This window comes from Fringilla coelebs (assembly GCF_963513975.1).
Source record: "Fringilla coelebs genome assembly, chromosome: 24".
Taxonomy (NCBI): domain Eukaryota; kingdom Metazoa; phylum Chordata; class Aves; order Passeriformes; family Fringillidae; genus Fringilla; species Fringilla coelebs.
Window position 1 is genome coordinate 6,262,494 of NC_140050.1, and position 18,755 is coordinate 6,281,248.

Consider the following 18,755-nt stretch of genomic DNA (forward strand, 5'->3'; position numbering starts at 1 on the left):
GCCGGGACCGCCCCCGGTGGGACGGCGGGAGGGAGCAGGAGCGGGGGTGGCGACTGAGGACGGACGGACGGACGGACGGACAGACGGCCACCGAACCGCTTCCCCCATTCCCAGCGCTGCCGTTCCCTGGGAAAACCCCGGGAGTGACGAGGGCACCGCGATCCCGCATCCCCCGGGAGCGGCACCTTTGGCCTCCACCTGCACCGGGACCGTCCCCCACATCCCCCGGGGGAGCTCCCGAAACGTTCCCAGTCCCGCAAGGCTGGGAAAGGACCCCCGGGCCGGCCCCTGGGACCCCCGCGAGTCGATTCCCATGGCTTATAAATATCCTGGGAAGCGGAATCCCAGCGGTCCTGTGGGATCCGCCCCGCCAGCGCCTTCCCCCGGGGGTGCTGGAACCTTCCAGCGGGGAAATTCACCCTGGCACCTTGGGAAAGGCCCCCGCGCTTCCTGCCACAGCGGACGGGACGAGGGGACACCAGGGGACACCAGGGGACACCAGGGGACACCAGGGGACAGTGGGGTGCCACACAGCCGTGCCCATCCCGGTGCCAGCAGCCGGGCTGTGGCACCCAGGCCGAGCTGATCTTTCTGTCTGCTGGAGGAGCAGCGCTGGCTGTCCCTTCCTGTCCCTTCCTGTCCCTTCCTGTCCCTTCCTGTCCCTTTCCGTCCCTTTCCGTCCCTCGCTGTCCCTCGCTGTCCCTCTCTGTCCCTCTCTGTCCCTCCCTGTCCCTTTTCGTCCCTCTCTGTCCCTTTCTGTCCCTTTCCATCCCTCACTGTCTCTCTCTGTCCCTCTCTGTCCCTTTCCCTCCCTCTCTGTCCCTTTCTGTCCCTCCCTGTCCCTCTCTGTCCCTCTCTGTCCCCCTCCGTCCCTCTCTGTCCCTCACTGTCCCTCTCTGTCCCTTTCCCTCCCTCTCTGTCCCTCCCTGTCCCTCCCTGTCCCCCTCCGTCCCTCTCTGTCCCTCACTGTCCCTCTCTGTCCCTTTCCATCCCTCTCTGTCCCTCTCTGTCCCTCCCTGTCCCTCTCTGTCCCTCTCTGTCCCCCTCTGTCCCTCCCTGTCCCTCCCTGTCCCTCACTGTCCCTTTCTGTCCCTTTCCCTCCCTCCCTGTCCCTCTCTGTCCCTTTCCATCCCTCCCTGTCCCTCTCTGTCCCTCTCTGTCCCTCTCTGTCCCCCTCCGTCCCTCTCTGTCCCTCACTGTCCCTCTCTGTCCCTTTCCCTCCCTCCCTGTCCCCCTCCGTCCCTCTCTGTCCCTCACTGTCCCTCTCTGTCCCTCCCTGTCCCTCCCTGTCCCTCTCTGTCCCCCTCTGTCCCTCCCTGTCCCTCTCTGACCCTCTCTGTCCCTCTCTGTCCCTCTCTGTCCCTTTCCATCCCTCTCTGTCCCTCCCTGTCCCCCTCTGTCCCTCTCTGTCGCTCCCTCCGGTCCCGCGTGGGTGGTTCCCGCTGGCACCGGGGCCGCGCGGGGCCCGGGGCTATTTTGAAGTCCCGCCGTGTTGGCCTTGGCAGCAGCCGAGCGCTTTTGGCTCCCGGCTCCTTTCCAGCATTTTTGGGAAGGGCGGGAGGGGGGTGGCAGTCCCTGGGACTCGGCCCAATGTCCCCAAAGCAGCTCCTGGTGACGGCATCTCTGTCCCTTTCCCGTGTCCTGGGCGGTGACAGAGCCCGGCCGGTGTCCCTTGGGGCACCCCAAATCCCCCCAAATCCCCCCAAATCCCGGGATTTTGGGGCGGGAAGAGCCTCACGAGGGAGCTCAAAGCTTTGGAAGCTGGGAAGGAGCAGCCGGGCACAGCCCAGCCCGGGGGGACCGCGGGGTCCCTGTCCCCTGTCCCCTGTCCCCTGTCCCCTGTCCCCTGTCCCCTCTGCCTGGCACGGCTGGGAGCGCCCTGACCCGCGCTGGACCCTGGGCACTCCGAGGGGAAGGAAGGACAGACGGACAGGACTGACAGGACAGGACAGACAGGACAGGGATGTCCCACACCCAAAGAGCCACCCCGAGTGTCCCCAAAGCGTCCCCAGGGCTGGATGGGACACCTGGATGTGTCCCCTCAGCCTCTGCCCGAGCTCGGGCGCTTCTGCTCTCCCCCCCGCCCGCTCTTCAGGATCAATTAATGTTACTGGCGAGGCTAATTAACGCTCTGCTAATTGCGCTCTGTAAATCACGAGCTTTAAAAGCGGCTCCGAGGAAGATGTCGCGTCCTGGACGCCTGAGAGCCTCAGGCAGAAATTCCTCATTTCTCCGGATTTTCCCCCGATTTCCCTGATTTCCTGGTTCACCTGATTTCCATGATATTCCCTGATTCCCCTGAATTCCCAGATTTTCCTGATATTCCCTGATTCCCCTGAATTTTCTGAATTCCCTGAATTCCCTGATATTCCCTGATAATCTCTGATTCCCCTGAATTCCCAGATTTCCCTGATATTCCCAGATTTCCCTGATATTCCCTGATTCCCCTGATATTCCCAGATTTCCCTGATATTCCCAGATTTCCCTGATATTCCCTGATTCCCCCGATTCCCCTGATATTCCCTGATATCCCCTGAATTCCCAGATTTCCCTGATATTCCCAGATTTCCCCGAATTCCCAGATTTCCCTGATATTCCCAGATTTCCCTGATATTCCCAGATTTCCCTGATATTCCCTGATATTCCCTGATATCCCCTGAATTCCCAGATTTCCCTGATATTCCCAGATTTCCCCGATATTCCCAGATTTCCCCGATATTCCCCTTTTCCCACCTGCCCCGACTCCCCTGGCCACGCCCCTTCCATTCGCCCCGCCCCTCACCCGGACGAGGGCGTGACTATGCAAATAAACACCCTCCGCTAACCAATGGCAGAACAGCCCGGCTGCTGTATGCAAATCTTCCGGCGGGGTGGGCGGGGTTATGCAAATGTCAGCGGCGCGGCTCGGTCAGGCGGCGGCAGCGCGCGCTCCGGGGACACGAACGGGACCGGCACCGAACCGGGACCGACACCGGGACCGGCACCGGGAGCAGCACCGGGACCAGCACCGGGACCAGCCCCGGGGCCTCCCCGGCTCCGCTGCAGCGCCGGGAGCGCGCGGAGCCGCCGAGGAGGAAGCGCCGCTGCCCAGGTGCGTGTCCCGCGGCGGGCACGGGGGGTCCCGCGCTCCGGTGTCACCGGCACCGAGCCGCGGGGACAGCGACCGGCGGCAGCAGCGCTGTCTGCTCCGTGTTCCTCCTCCGCCGCTCCGTCCGCACACGGGCAGGGGGAGCGGGGCCGTCCCGGGGAGGGGCCGGTGCGGCCGGGCCGGCGCCCGGCGGGCTGCGCTGGGCACGGCGGAGCCCCGGCCCCCGCCCCGCCGTCTCGGGATGGCGGGGCTATAAAAAGCCTGCGGTTTGCGCCGAGCTCGGGGCGGTTATTTTTACTCGTGTCTGCGCAGGGAGGAACGCCCGGGTTTAACCCAAAAGTGCAGCCTGGGTGGCAGCCGCCCTGCCCCGGCCCCGCCGCCGCCTCCCCGCCACCCCCGGGGCCACCGGCGCCTCCGGGGGGCTGCGGCTGAGCTCACGGCGCACGGGGAAACTGAGGCACGGCAGCGCCGGGCTGTCGGCTCGGTGGGGTTGCGGTGACAGCGGTGACAGAGAGCGCGGTCACCCCCGATGGCGCTGTCGCCTCTCTGGGGTGGCACGTGCTGGTGGCAGCCGGGTTCCAGGAGGGGACAACATGGCCAAGGCTCCTGCCAGGGCCATCTCCAGGGTGGTGGCACCTCCGTGTGCCATCTCCAGTGTGGTGGCACCTCCGTGTGCCATCTCCAGGGTGGTGGCACCTCCATGAGCCATCCCCACGTTGGTGGCACCTCCATGAGCCATCTCCAGGGTGGTGGCACCTCTGTGTGCCATCTCCAGGGTGGTGGCACCTCTGTGAGGCATGTCCAGGGTGGTGGCACCTCTGTGTGGCATCTCCAGAGTGGTGGCACCTCCATGTGCCATCTCCAGCGTGGTGGCACCTCTGTGAGGCATGTCCAGGGTGGTGGCACCTCCGTGTGCCATCTCCAGGGTGGTGGCACCTCCATGTGGCATCTCCAGGGTGGTGGCACCTCCGTGTGCCATCTCCAGAGTGTCCCAGTGCACCTGGGTCCCCCTGGCACCCGTGGAGAGCGAGGTGGATCCTCTGCCAGTTCCTTGTGTCCCTGTCCCTCCTGTCCCTGTCCCTCCTGTCCCTGTCCCTGTCCCTGTCCCTGTCCCTGTCTCTGTCCCTGTCCCTGTCCCTGTCCCCCCTGTCCCTGTCCCTCCTGTCCCTGTCCCTGTCCCTCTCCCTGTCCCTCTCCCTGTCCCTGTCCCCCCTGTCCCTGTCCCTCCTGTCCCTGTCCCTGTCCCTCCTGTCCCTGTCCCTGTCCCTGTCCCTCCTGTCTCTGTCCCTGTCCCTCCTGTCCCTGTCCCTGTCCCTGTCCCTGTCCCTGTCCCTCCTGTCCCTGTCCCTCCTGTCCCTGTCCCTGTCCCTGTCCCTGTCCCTGTCCCTCCTGTCCCTGTCCCTCCTGTCCCTGTCCCTGTCCCTGTCCCTGTCCCTGTCCCTCCTGTCCCTGTCCCTCCTGTCCCTGTCCCTGTCCCTGTCCCTGTCCCTCCTGTCCCTGTCCCTCCTGTCCCTGTCCCTGTCCCTGTCCCTGTCCCTGTCCCTGTCCCCATCCTCAGGCTGTTTTCACTCTTTAAACGACAGAACCTTCCCGGCGCTGCCAGGCTGGCGTTTCCCAGGGAATGAATTTCCATGGAAGCTCAGCTGAGCAGGGCAGCAGGGATGGGACCACGGGCTGTGCCCCCAGGGGACCCCCCCAGGGGACCCCCCCCAGGGGACAGGGGCTGGGAAAGGAGTGGGGGTGACCCTCAGGACATCCCGGCCCTGGCGCGGTGCCACGGCCCCGCTGCCAGCCGGACGCGTCACGGTGACGTGCGGGAGCACCGGGGGAAGGAGGGAGGTGGGTGCAGGCCTCGGGTCTGCTTGGGGATCCCAAACCTTCCCAAGGCCACTGCATCCCAAAAAAGGGGTTTGGGAAAGTTTGGGAAAGTTCTGGGCAAGGGGAGAGGGATCCTGCTGGGCTGTGCCAGCGGTAAACCAGCCTGAACCAGCCTAAACCAGGCAGTAAACCAGCCTGAACCAGCCTAAACCAGGCAGTAATCCAGTCTAAACCAGGCAGTAAACCAGGCTAAACCAAGCAGTAAACCAGCAGTAAACCAGCCTAAACCAGCCTAAACCAGGCCTCGGGTCTGCTTGAGGATCCCAAACCTTCCCAAGGCCACTGCATCCCAAAAAAGGGGTTTGGGAAAGTTTGGGAAAGTTCTGGGCAAGGGGAGAGGGATCCTGCTGGGCTGTGCCAGCAGTAAACCAGCCTGAACCAGCAGTAAACCAGCCTAAACCAGCAATAAACCAGCCTAAACCAGCCTAAACCAGACAGTAAACCAGCCTGAACCAGCAGTAAACCAGCCAAAACCAGCCTGAACCAGCAGTAAACCAGCAGTAAACCAGCCTGAACCAGCCTAAACCAGGCTTCAGGTCTGCTTCAGGGTCCCAAACCTCCCCAAGCCCACGGCATCCCAAAAAAGGGGTTTGGGAAACTTTGGGAAACTTCTGGGCAAGGGGAGAGGGATCCTGCTGGGCTGTGCCAGCGGTAAACCAGCCTGAACCAGCCTGAACCAGCTAAACCAGCCTGAACCAGGCAGTAAACCAGTCTAAATCAGGCAGTAAACCAGTCTAAACCAGGCAGTAAACCAGTCTAAATCAGGCAGTAAACCAGTCTAAACCAGGCAGTAAACGAGGCAGTAAACCAGCCTAAACCAGGCAGTAAACCAGCCTGAACCAGCCTAAACCAGGCAGTAAACCAGCCTAAACCAGCAGTAAACCAGCCTAAACCAGGCAGTAAACCAGGCTAAACCAACAGTAAACCAGGCAGTAAACCAGGCAGCAAACCAGCCTAAACCAGCCTAAACGAGGCAGCAAACCAGCCTAAACCAGCCTAAACTAGGCAGTAAACCAGGCAGCAAACCAGCCTAAACCAGGGAGTAAACCAGCCTAAACCAGCCTAAACCAGCCGTAAACCAGCCTAAACCAGGCAGTAAACCAGCCTAAACCAGCAGTAAACCAGCCTAAACCAGGCAGTAAACCAGCCTAAACCAGCCTAAACCAGTAGTAAACCAGCCTAAACCAGCCTAAACCAGCCTAAACCAGGCTTCAGGTCTGCTTTAGGATCCCAAACCTTCCCAAGCCCAGGGCACCCGTGCGGCTCTCCCGGGGTTCGTTTGGTCCCAGCTCATTAATTAGGAGCTGGAATTGGGAATTTACACCCCGAAAGGCACAGAGGGTCTGGGGGTTGGTGATGAACCCGATCCCAGCGTGGGGGGATGGGGTGAGGCCGTGCTGGGGGTGATGGGGTGGGAGTGATCCCAGTCCCAACCCTAATCCCAAACCCAATCCTGATCCCAGTCCCCATCCCAACCCCAACACCCATCCCAACCCCAAACCCAATCCCAGTTCCCACTGGGAATGGTTGGGTGAGGTGGGAGTGATGCCAATCCCAACCCTAATCCCAAACCCAACCCCAATCCTGATCCCAGTCCCCATCCCAACCCCAACACCGATCCCAACCCCAAACCCAATCCCAGTTCCCACTGGGAATGGTTGGGGTGAGGTGGGAGTGATCCCAATCCCAACCCTAATCCCAACCCTGACCCTGATCCTGAACCCAACCACAATCCTGATCCCAGTCCCAAACCCAACCCCAACCCTAATCCCAACCCCAAACCCAACCGCCATCCCAATCCCAACCCTAATCCCAATCCCAACCCCAAACCCAATCCCAGCTCCCACTGGGAATGGTTGGGGTGAGGTGGGAGCAATCCCAACCCCAATCCCAACTCCGAACCCAGTCCCAATCCCAACCCCAATCCCAAACCCGACTGCAGCCCTGATCCCAACCCTGATCCTGAACCCAACCCCAATCCCAACCCTAAACCCAGTCCCAATCCTGATCCCAACCCCAATCCCAAACCCAAACCAAATCCCAACCCCAATACCAATCCCCTGAGCCCCCTGGACCCCCTGGATCCCCTGGATGGACGGGACTCTCTTTCCTCTGAACTCCTCCCCCACCTTCCAGGACCTTCTCAGCATCATCCCACGGGTGTTTGCACCTGCCAGGACCCCCTTGGAATCCCCCTGTGGGTGCTGGAACCTTCCAGGACCCCCTTGGAATCCCCCTGTGGGTGCTGGAACCTTCCAGGACCCCCTTGGAATCCCCCTGTGGGTGCTGGAACCTTCCAGGACCCCCTTGGAATCCCCCTGTGGGTGCTGGAACCTTCCAGGACCCCCTTGGAATCCCCCTGTGGGTGCTGGAACCTTCCAGGACCCCCTTGGAATCCCCCTGTGGGTGCTGGAACCTTCCAGGACCCCCTTGGAATCCCCCTGTGGGTGCTGGAACCTTCCAGGCCCCTCTGGGCATCGGCCCATGGGGCGCGGAGGTACCACAGCCTGCAAGGGTCTGTGGGGACTGTCCCCAAGGGAATCCTTGGGGCTGTTTCCTGTCCCTGCTGGAGGGGGGGACACAGCTGTCCATCCATCCGTCTGTCCATCCATCCATCCGTCCATCCGTCCATCCATCATCCATCCATCATCCATCCATCCGTCCATCCATCCGTCCATCCATCCGTCCATCCATCCATCCATCCATCCATCCATCCATCCATCCATCCATCCATCATCCATCCGTCCATCCATCCATCCATCCATCCATCCATCCATCCATCCATCATCCATCCATCATCCATCCATCCATCCATCCATCCATCATCCATCCGTCCATCCATCCATCCATCCATCATCCATCCATCCATCCATCCCTGTGTCCATCCCTGTGTCCATCATTCATCCATGGATCCATCCCTCCATCCCTGTGTCCATCCCTGTGTCCATCCCTGTGTCCGTCCATCCGTCCATCCCTGTGTCCATCCCTCCATCCCTCCATCCCTGTGTCCATCCCGCCATCCCTGTGTCCATCCCTGTGTCCGTCCCTCCATCCCTGTGTCCATCCCTGTGTCCATCCCTCCATCCCTGTGTCCATCCCTGTGTCCATCCCTGTGTCCATCCCTCCATCCCTGTGTCCATCCCTGTGTCCGTCCCTCCATCCCTGTGTCCATCCCTCCATCCCTGTGTCCATCCCTGTGTCCATCCCTGTGTCCATCCCTGTGTCCATCCCTGTGTCCATCCCTCCATCCCCGTGTCCATCCCTGTGTCCATCCCTCCATCCCTGTGTCCATCCCTGTGTCCATCCCTCCATCCCTGTGTCCATCCCTCCATCCCTGTGTCCATCCCTGTGTCCATCCCTGTGTCCATCCCTGTGTCCATCCCTCCATCCCTGTGTCCATCCCTCCATCCCTGTGTCCATCCCTGTGTCCATCCCTGTGTCCATCCCTGTGTCCATCCCTCCATCCCTGTGTCCATCCCTGTGTCCATCCCTGTGTCCATCCCTGTGTCCATCCCTCCATCCCTGTGTCCATCCCTCCATCCCTGTGTCCATCCCTGTGTCCATCCCTGTGTCCATCCCTGTGTCCATCCCTCCATCCCTGTGTCCATCCCTGTGTCCATCCCTGTGTCCATCCCTCCATCCCTGTGTCCATCCCTGTGTCCATCCCTGTGTCCATCCCTCCATCCCTGTGTCCATCCCTGTGTCCATCCCTGTGTCCATCCCTCCATCCCTGTGTCCATCCCTGTGTCCATCCCTGTGTCCATCCCTCCATCCCTGTGTCCATCCCCGTGTCCATCCCTGTGTCCGTCCATCCATCCCTGTGTCCATCCCTCCATCCTCCCCCCAGCCCGACGCTCTGCAGGGTCACAGGTTGGGGGTTTCTCCCACCCGTGCCATCACCCCCTGCCCCATCCGTGCCACCCCAGCCCCAAACCGCCCCCAAAATCCCCGCGGGGACCTGGGGGTGTCCCCGGGGAGCTCCGCAGGTGTCGGGGCCGCCAGAACCCCCCGGGAACATCAAAACCTCTCCTGTCCTTCCCCCGGGAATTCATCCCAGCCCTTTCCGGGGGTGGTCCGGGCACCCCCTGCCCCTCGCGGGAGGGGGCACGGGGGGGGTCGTGCGTGGGCCCGGGGACACGGGGTGGCAGCGGGGCCGTGGGAACGGCAGCGCAATTTCCTTCCATAAATTAAAATTAGTTTTGATCGGCTAAAAATAGCGGCCGAGCGCGGTGCTGAAATGGCAGCGCGCTGCAGAGGGGGAGGCGGGACACGCCGGGGGACACGAGGGTCCCCAACTGCGCCCCCGCCATCCCGCCTGGCGCTCGGGGGGCTGCTGGGGGTCCCCGAAGTTGTCCCCAAGGCGGAGCTGCCACCCAGCGCCGCGGCTGAGGGTTGGGGACAGCAGGGACAGAGCCGGGCCGGGTGTGTCCCCGCGGCGGGGTGGGCACCGGGGACATCCTGGGGACAGCTCGGTGCCACCCGTGGCTCTGCCCCGGTGGTGGCATTTGGGGATTTTGGGGTGGGTTTTGCTGTGGGGTGACAGGGGGACAGGAATTGGGGGGATGTGACATCAGGGGGTGTCACAGTGCTGTGACAGGCCCGGGGGGTGCTGGCACCCCACAACCAGGGTGGCTCGGGGGTGTCCCCAGCCCCGTGTCCCTGTCCCGGGTGGCTCGGGGGTGTCACCAGCCCCGTGTCCCTGTCCAGGGTGGCTCGGGAGTGTCACCAGCCCCGTGTCCCTGTCCCGGGTGACACTGGGGTGTCACCAGCCCCCTGTCCCTGCTCAGGGTGGCACGGGGGTGTCACCAGCCCCGTGTCCCTGTCCCGGGTGGCTCGGGGGTGTCACCAGCCCCGTGTCCCTGCTCAGGGTGGCTCGGGGGTGTCACCAGCCCCGTGTCCCTGTCCTGGGTGGCTCGGGGGTGTCACCAGCCCCGTGTCCCTGTCCCGGGTGGCTCGGGGGTGTCACCAGCCCCCTGTCCCTGCCCAGGGTGGCTCGGGAGTGTCCCCAGCCCCGTGTCCCTGTCCCGGCTGGCTCGGGGGTGTCACCAGCCCCGTGTCCCTGCTCAGGGTGGCTCGGGAGTGTCACCAGCCGCGTGTCCCTGCCCAGGGCTGGCAGGGGGGTGTCACAGCGCTGTGACAGGCTCGGGGGGTGCTGGCACCCCACAACCAGCGTGGCTCGGGGGTGTCACCAGCCCCGTGTCCCTGCCCAGGGTGGCTCGGGAGTGTCACCAGCCCCCTGTCCCTGCCCAGGGTGGCTCGGGGGTGTCCCCAGCCCCGTGTCCCTGTCCCTGCCGGGCTCACGAGGCCCGGGGTGGGCGGGTGGTTTCGCTTTGCTGTCTCCTCGTGCCGCCACTTCCTGGCCCGCGAGCGGCGGAGGTCAAATTTAGTCTGCTGGAGCTTGAAAAAAAAAAGAAAAAAAAAGAAATTTTAAAAAAAATCCCCAAATTTAAACCTCAAACCAACCCTTTTTGTCCGAGGGACCCTCCCCGCCGCCAGCCCGGCCCTCTTTTAAACGCCCTCCCCGTCCCTCGGAGCCGCCGGGAGCAGCCTCGGAGCGGCCCCCGGGGTTTGGGGTGGGAACTCTGCTCCCAAAGCCCCAAAGCTGAATTTGGGATCCGGGATTTGGGATCGCGCCCGAAGGTGCTCGGGGAGTGGTGGGTTGGGGCGGCTGGGCAAGGCCAAGGGGATTTTTTTCCCCTCTAACCCAGCAGAATTTCCCTATTTTCCCCCATTTTCCGCTTGGCCACCATCTTCGCGGAAGACAAAATGACCAAACTTCCTCCGAAAATCGATTTTTTTTCGCAGCCAAACTTATTTTTGGCGGCGCTGGGGCGGGCTCTGGCTGGGGACAGCCCCGAGGGTTGTGGGGCTCAGGCATTTCTCGCTCTTTTCCAGCCCTAAACCCAGCGGAGGAGGCGAAAATGGGCCGGAAAAAAATCCAGATCAGCCGGATTTTGGACCAGCGGAACCGCCAGGTAGGGCGGGATCAATAAGACAAAACACGAGGGGAGATTTTTGGAGAACTTGACGCCTTTTTTGCGGGGTTTTTCACACCCATCCCCATTCAGGTCACCTTCACCAAACGGAAATTCGGCCTGATGAAGAAAGCCTACGAGCTGAGCGTGCTGTGCGACTGCGAGATCGCCCTGATCATCTTCAACAGCACCAACCGCCTGTTCCAGTACGCCAGCACCGACATGGACAAGGTGCTGCTCAAGTACACCGAGTACAGCGAGCCCCACGAGAGCCGCACCAACTCCGACATCCTCCAGGTACCGCCCGGGGACGGTCCCCGAGGCCCCGAGGTGGCCGCAGGGACACGCTCAGTGTCGCCTCCCCCCCTCCGCAGACGCTGAAGCGCAAAGGGTTGGGGCTGGAGAGCCACGAGTTGGAGCTGGAGGAGGGGACGGAGCCGCCCGGTGACAAGGACAGGAGGGTGGCGGAGGGAGCGGATCTGTCGCTGTCGCTGTCGCTGGCGCGGGGGAGGTTTTATGTGAGTCGTTGGTGGAGCGTGGAGGGTGCTGTGCCCTGCTTGTCCCTGGGTTATGGTTTGTCCCCAAGGGTCCTGAGGGTCCCCAAGGGTCCCCAAGGGTCCTGTGCCCTGCTTGTCCCTGGGTTATGGTTTGTCCCCAAGGGTCCCCAAGGGTCCTGAGGTCCCCAAGGGTGCTGTGCCCGGCTTGTCCTTGGGTATGGTTTGTCCCCAAGGGTCCCCAAGGGTGCTGTGCCCGGCCTGTCCTTGGGTATGGTTTGTCCCCAAGGGTCCCCAAGGGTCCTGTGCCCTGCCTGTCCTTGGGTTATGGTTTGTCCCCAAGGGTCCCCAAAGGTCCCCAAGGGTCCCCAAGGGTTCTGTCCCCCCCCCGTCCCTGGGTTCTGGTTTGTCTTGAAAGGTCCTGAGGGTCCCCAAGGGTCCCCAAGGGTCCTGTCCCATATCTGTCCTTGGGTTCTGGTTTGTCCTGCAGAGTCCTGAGGGTCCCCAAGGGTCCCCAAGGGTTCTGTCCCCTCCCTGTCCTTGGGTTTTGGTTTGTCCCCAAGGGTCCTGAGGTCCCCAAGGGTCTCCAAGGGTCCCCAAGGATCCCCAAGGGTCCTGTCCCCTCCCTGTCCCTGGGTTCTGGTTTGTCCTGCAGAGTCCTGAGGGTCCCCAAGAGTCTACAAGGGTCCCCAAGGGTCCTGTCCCCTGCCTGTCCCTGGGTTATGGTTTGTCCCCAAGGGTCCCCAAGGGTCCTGTCCCCTCCCTGTCCTTGGGTTCTGGTTTGTCCTGAAAGGTCCTGAGGGTCCCCAAGGGTCCCCAAGGGTGCTGTGCCCTCCTTGTCCTTCGGTTCTGGTTTGTCCCCAAGGGTCCCCAAGGGTGTTGTGCCCTGCTTGTCCTTGGGTTCTGGTTTGTCCCCAAGGGTCCTGAGGGTCCCCAAGGGCCCCCAAGGGTCCTGTCCCCACCTTGTCCCTGGGTTCTGGTTTGTCCTGCAGAGTCCTGAGGGTCCCCAGGGGTCTCAAAGGTGGCTGTCCCTGACCCCTGTGTGTCCCCAAGGATCCCGATGGTCCCTGTCCCTGGCCCTGTGTGTCCCTGAATGTCCCCAGGGGTCCCAAGGGTCCCTGTCCCTGACCCCTCAATGTCCCCAAGGATCCCGATGGTCCCTGTCCCTGGCCCTGTGTGTCCCTGAATGTCCCCAGAGGTGCCAAGGGTGGCTGTCCCTGACCCCTCAGTGTCCCCAGGGGTCCCGAGGGTCCCTGTCCCTGACCCCTGAATGTCCCCAGGGGTCCCGAGGGTCCCTGTCCCTGACCCCGGGTGTCCCCAGAGGTCCCGATGTTCCCTGTCCCTGACCCCTCAGTGTCCCCAGGGGTGCCGATGTTCCCTGTCCCTGACCCCTCAGTGTCCCCAGGGGTCCCGATGTTCCCTGTCCCTGACCCCTCAGTGTCCCCAGGGTCCCTGTCCCTGACCCCGGCTGTCCCCGCAGAGCCCGGTGCCGCTGCCCGAGGCCGCCTGCGGCAGCTCCCCGCCGGCCCCCGAGGGCTCCCCGCAGGGCCAGGGCCGCTCTCCCGCCCTCCGAGCCGCGGCTCCAAAGCCACCGGGACGGTCCCCAGGGCCACTGCCCCCAGGTAGGCCCGGGGACACTGCGGGGGGGGGCACAGGGGAGGGGACCCTGCCGTGGGTGTCCTGTCCCCACCCCGGGCGCCCCATCAGCACCGTGGGGCTCTGGCCTTGCTGTGGGAGCCCCGTCCGCACTGGGGGCACCCCCATTGTCCCCCTGGGCACCCCATCCCCACCCTGGGCACCCCATCCCTGCCATGGGCACCCCATTAACCACCCTGGGCACCCCATCCCTGCCATGGACTCCCTGTCCCCACCATGGGCACCCCATCATCCCCCTGGGCACCCCATCCCTGCCGTGGGTACCCCATCCCTGCCATGGGCACCCCATTAACCACCCTGGGCACCCCATCCCTGCCATGGACTCCCTGTCCCCACCATGGGCACCCCATCATCCCCCTGGGCACCCCATCCCTGCCATGGGCACCCCATACCTGCCATGGGCACCCCATCCTCACCATGGGCACCCCATCCCCACCATGGCACCCCATTCCCTCCACAGACACCCCATCCCCACCCTGGGCACCCCATTCCCTCCATGGGCACCCCATTCCCTCCACGGGCACCCCATCCCCACCATGGCACCCTATTCCCTTCATGACCACCCCATCCCCACCCTGGGCACCCCATCCCCACCCTGGGCACCCCATTCCCTCCATGGGCACCCCATCCCCACCCTGGGCACCCCATCCATTCCATGGACACCCCATCCCCACCACAGACACCCCATCCCCACCCTGGGCACTCCATCCTCCCCACAGACACCCCATCCCCACTATGGACACCCCATCCCCACCACAGACACCCCATCCCCACCATGGCCACCCCACCCTGGACCCCCTATCCCCACCCTGGACCCCCCATCCCCGCCCTGGCCCCCCCATCCCCGCCCTGGACCCCCCATCCCCGCCCTGGCCCCCCCATTCCCACCCTGGGCACCCCATCCCCACCCTGGCCCCCCCATCCCCGCCCTGGCCCCCCCATCCCGGCCGTGCCCACCCCGTCCGTTCCGGGGCCCCCCCCCGAGCCCCGCGGGGATTTTCCCCGCCCGGCCCCGCATGCAAAGCTCCCGTCCCGGGGCCTTCCCGGGGCCGCGTGGGCCGGAACGGGGCCGCAGCTGTGGAAACACCGGCCCGGGGCGGCTCCAGCTGCTTCCGGTGCCCGCCGGGCGGCACGGGCGGCTCGTCCCCCGGAGGGGACAAAAACGGGGCTGGAAACGCCACCAAGGCCGGGGCTTGAGCGGTGGGACCCCCCCGGGGTGGGAGGGGGCACGGGATGGGGACAGGAGCGTCCCAAATCCATCCCAAATCCTGGGGTGGGGACAGGAGCATCCCAAATCCTGGGATGGGGACAGGAGCATCCCAAATCCATCCCAAATCCTGGGATGGGGACGGGAGCATCCCAAATCTTGGGATGGGGACAGGAGCACCCCAAATCCTGGGATGGGGACGGGAGAATCCCAAATCCTGGGATGGGGACAGGAGCGTCCCAAATCCTGGGATGGGGACAGGAGCATCCCAAACGCTCGGGTGGGGACAGGAGCATCCCAAATCCTGGGATGGGGACGGGAGAATCCCAAATCCTGGGATGGGGACAGGAGCGTCCCAAATCCTGGGATGGGGACAGGAGCGTCCCAAATCCTGGGATGGGGACGGGAGCATCCCAAATCCATCCCAAATCTTGGGATGGGGACAGGCAGCATCCCAAATCCTGGGATGGGGACGGGAGCATCCCAAACGCTCGGGTGGGGACAGGAGCGTCCCAAATCCATCCCAAATCCTGGGATGGGGACAGGAGCATTGCAAATCCTGGGATGGGGACAGGAGCGTCCCAAATCCATCCCAAATCCTGGGATGGGGACAGGAGCATCCCAAATCCATCCCAAATCCTGGGACAGGGACAGGAGCACCCCAAATCCATCCCAAATCCTGGGATGGGGACAGGAGCATCCCAAATCCATCCCAGATCCTGGGATGGGGACAGGAGCATCCCAAATCCTGGGACGGGGACAGCGCGGTGGCCGCAGCAACGCTGGACACCCCGAGCCGGCTGTGGGCGCCCCCCCAGCGGGGGGTTTGCAGCCCCCGTCCCCTGTTGGTGTCCCCAGAGCCACATCCAGCCGCTGCCCCGCCGTGTCACCTCCTGTCGCAGCCCAGGTGGCCGCGGAGGAAGCGGCTTTGCCGGAGCGCGGCACCGCGCGGGCACACCCGGCTGCCCTCGGCTCCGCGGCCACCGCCACGGGGATCCCCCGAGGATCATCCGTGCGTCCTGCTGTCCGTCTGTCCCCCAGGGCTCAGCTACCCCCTGTTTCCTGCCGCCAGCCTGAGCCGCGCCCTGGCCACCAAGACGCCGCCGCCGCTGTTCCTGGGGGCCGAGGGCCGGCGTGGCGAGTGCCCGGCCAGCCTGGCCAGCGCCCGCAGCGGCGTCCCCGCGGCGGTGAGTCAGCTGTCCCCAAGGCCACCCGGCTGTCCCCTCCCCAAACCCCGCTCCTCCCATCCGCCCCGGCTCAGGGAGGGGTCCCCCCGGGGTTTTGGGGCGCAGAACCCATCGGGCTCCCCCCATTTCCCGCAGCGGTGTCCCCGCGGCGGTGAGTCGGCTGTCCCCAAGGCCACCCGGCTGTCCCCTCCCCAAACCCCGCTCCTCCCATCCGCCCCGGCTCAGGGAGGGGTCCCCCCCCGGGGTTTTGGGGCGCAGAACCCATCGGGGTCCCCCCATTTCCCGCAGCGGTGGCCCCGCGGCGGTGAGTCGGCTGTCCCCAAGGCCACCCGGCTGTCCCCTCCCCAAATCCCGCTCCTCCCATCCGGCCCGGCTCAGGGAGGGGTCCCCCCGGGGTTTTGGGGCGCAGAACCCATCGGGGTCCCCCCGTTTCCCGCAGCGGCCGCTGTACCCCGCCCTGCAGAGCCTGAGCCCCGCGCTCAGCCCCGGCGGCTCCGGCCTCCCGAGCCACGGCCTCGCCGGCTTCCCCTTCCTCAGCCCGGCCCCGGCGGGTGAGTGGCGGTCCCTCGGCCTCGGGACAGCCCTGTCCCCTCCCTTTGTCACCTCCCCCCGCTCACTGTGTGATCCCACCCCGCAGATTTTGGGGCTGGCGAGGTCCCGCCGCCCCCCGGGTTCCTGCAGCCGCCCCCGGCGTGGCAGCACCCCCGGGACGTGGCAGCGCTGGGGTGAGGAGGGGCTGGGGACAGGGGGGACAGGGGGGACAGGGTGGGGACAGGGGGGACAGGGCTGGGGACAGGGTGGGGACAGGGGGGACAGGGTGGGGACAGGGGGGACAGGGCTGGGGACAGGGTGGGGACAGAATGGGGAGAGGGTGGGGGACGGGGTGGGGAGAGGGTGGGGACAGGGCAGGGGACAGGATGGGGACAGAATGGGGACAGGGTGGGGAGAGGCTGGGCACAGGTTGGGTGGGGACAGGGCGGGGACAGGGTGGGCACAGGGTAGGGACAGGGCAGGGGACATGGTGGGGACAGGGTGGGGGACAAGGTGGGGGCAGGGGGGACAGGACAGGATGGCGAGGACAGGGTGGGGACAAGGTGGGGAGAGGGTGGGGGACGGGGTGGGAAGAGGGCAGGGGACAGGGCAGGGGACAGGGTGGGGACAGGGTGGGGACAGGGGGGACAGAGTGGGGACAGGGCTGGGGACATGGTGGGGACAGTGTGGGGGACAAGGCAGGGGACAGGGTGGGGACAGGATGGGTACAGGGTGGGGACAGGGCAAGGGACAGGGTGGGGACAGGATGGGTACAGGGTGGGGACAGGGGGACAGGGCAGGGGACAGGGGGGACAGGGGTGGAAACAGGGGTGACCCTGGGGTGGGGACAGGGGGGACAGGGCAGGACAGCATGGGGGACAAGGCAGGGGACAGGGTGGGGACAGGGCAGGGACAGGGTGGGGACAGGGGTGACCCTGGGGTGGGGACAGGGGGGACAGGGCAGGATGGGGAGGACAGGGCAGGCATGATGTGGCCTCGCTGGGGTGAGGCCAGGTGTGGCCCTGGGGTGGGGACAGGGTGGGGACAGGGGTGGCCCTGGGGTGGGGACAGGGTGGGGACAGGGGTGGGGACAGGGGGGAAGGAGTCAGGCATGACACGGCAGCGCTGTGGTAAGGCAGGGGACAGGGGGGACAAGGCGAGGGTGACCCCACTCTGCTGCACCCCCGGGGCTGTCACCCCCCAGCCACGGGCGCTGCTGGCACCGAGGGACAGCCCCCCACCCCCCCACCAGGCTGCTCGACAGGAACTCCGGGGGGTCCCAACCCCTCTAGGGGTGACAAGGACACACCCGGCAGGTGACACGGCCACCTGTCGCCGCAGGGCCAGCAGCCGGATGGTCCCGGCGGAGGAGCCAGCCGCTGTCCCCGGCGCGTCCCCGCAGCACCAGCCCATCGTCAGCATCAAGTCGGAGCGGGTGTCGCCGGGGCTGGCCTGTCCCCCGGGCACCCCCCAGCCCCCCCTGGCCAGCCTGGCGCCCCTCAGCGAAGCCCCCCGAGCCCCCCAGCCCCGCGGTGACTTCGCCAAGAGCTTCCCCCCGTACGCGCCGGGCGAGCCCAGGGTCGCTGTCCCCGCTGTCCCCGCTGTCCCCGCTGTCCCCACGCGGAGGGGACAGCCCGTGGACGTTTGGCAGAGATAGCGAGGCCGGCGGGGTGCGGGGAGGGGGATCCCCCTGCTCGGGGGAGCAGCCCCATCGCTTCTCCCCCTCCTCAGCCCCTCGGGAAGCGCCCCCGTGTCCCCGGTGCCACCGGGCTCCCTGCAGGGTCACTGTCCCCACCCGGGGGCTGCAGCTCCTTGAGACCCCCCCCCCCCGCCCTCCCCGGAGCCACCGAGTGCCACCAAGTCCCCTCCTTTCGGCGCTGTGGCCCTGTCCGGTGGCGTTGGGCGCTGTCCCCGCGCCAGCAGCGCGTCCCCAGCGTGTCCCCAACGTGTCCCCAGCGAGCGGGAGTGGCCGGGAAGTGCCACGCGGTGGCAGCAGGACTGAGAGCAGCGGCAGCGGCTCCAACCCTGCAGCCCCGGCCCAATCCCGCGGCCAGGGGGACAGGGGGACAGGGGAGGGGACAGAGGACACGGGCCGGGGGACAGCGCTGTGCCCCCAGCCGGGGGCTCTTTTCTATTTATTATCTTCGCACCAATAAAGAGTCGGGGGGCTCGGGGTGTCTGCTGTGAGGTTTTTGGGCTCAGGCAGCCCGGTTTGGGGTGGCACGCCATCGGTGTCCCCACGGGGGAGGTGACACGTGCCCGCACCCCCTCGGTCTCAGCGTCGCTGTCCCCCCACCCCCCCCGTGTCCCCCCCCCCACTCAGGGGTCACTGACCAGCGGGGGGTGGGTGACAGCCGGGTCACCCTGGTCTGGTGGGGTCCTTGGGGCTCAGCCGTGCTGCCCCCACCCCTCGGTGACCCCAAAAAAACCTCTCGGGGGTCTCGGAGCACGTGGGAGAAGAAAAAACCCCTTAAAACCGGGATTTGGGGGGCAAGGCGGGGGTTAAGGCCCGGCCCAGCTGAGCTGAGCTGTTTCAGCTCAGGGCTGGGCTGGGTTTGGGGGTTCTGCCGATTTTTGGGGTGGGGGAGCCTCCCCTGGTGCGCTGGGCACGGCCACGCTGCTGGGGGGGGGGTGACAAGGAGGGACAGCAGCGTCCTGCAGCGCCACCACCCCACGGGGACACTCTGGGGGGGGGTTCGGGTCCCCCCAACACCGCTTGGACACCCCCAGATCGGGATC

General features: G+C 65.4%; 1 protein-coding gene across 1 annotated transcript; it reads left to right on the forward strand.

Annotated features, from left to right (window-relative positions):
- The first annotated feature begins 3,053 nt into the window (after positions 1 to 3,053).
- LOC311162602 (myocyte-specific enhancer factor 2B-like) lies at positions 3,054 to 17,822 on the forward strand. The gene is made up of 9 exons (XM_084221018.1): positions 3,054 to 3,091; positions 10,862 to 10,941; positions 11,035 to 11,238; positions 11,316 to 11,459; positions 12,916 to 13,057; positions 15,340 to 15,485; positions 15,925 to 16,036; positions 16,123 to 16,210; positions 17,358 to 17,822. The coding sequence occupies exons 2-9, from the start codon at positions 10,888 to 10,890 to the stop codon at positions 17,671 to 17,673; spliced, it is 1,206 nt and encodes a 401-aa protein (XP_084077144.1). The 5' UTR covers positions 3,054 to 3,091; positions 10,862 to 10,887; the 3' UTR covers positions 17,674 to 17,822.
- Positions 17,823 to 18,755: the final 933 nt, after the last annotated feature.

What these genes read in the sequence shown, in the direction of transcription:
- LOC311162602 (XM_084221018.1), top strand. Translation starts at nt 10,888, where the DNA reads ATGGGCCGGAAAAAAATCCAGATCAGCCGGATTTTGGACCAGCGGAAC. An exon ending in CCAACTCCGACATCCTCCAG is followed by an intron (nt 11,239 to 11,315) that starts GTACCGCCCGGG and finishes CCCCCTCCGCAG; the next exon opens with ACGCTGAAGCGCAAAGGGTT. An exon ending in TGGCGCGGGGGAGGTTTTAT is followed by an intron (nt 11,460 to 12,915) that starts GTGAGTCGTTGG and finishes CTGTCCCCGCAG; the next exon opens with AGCCCGGTGCCGCTGCCCGA.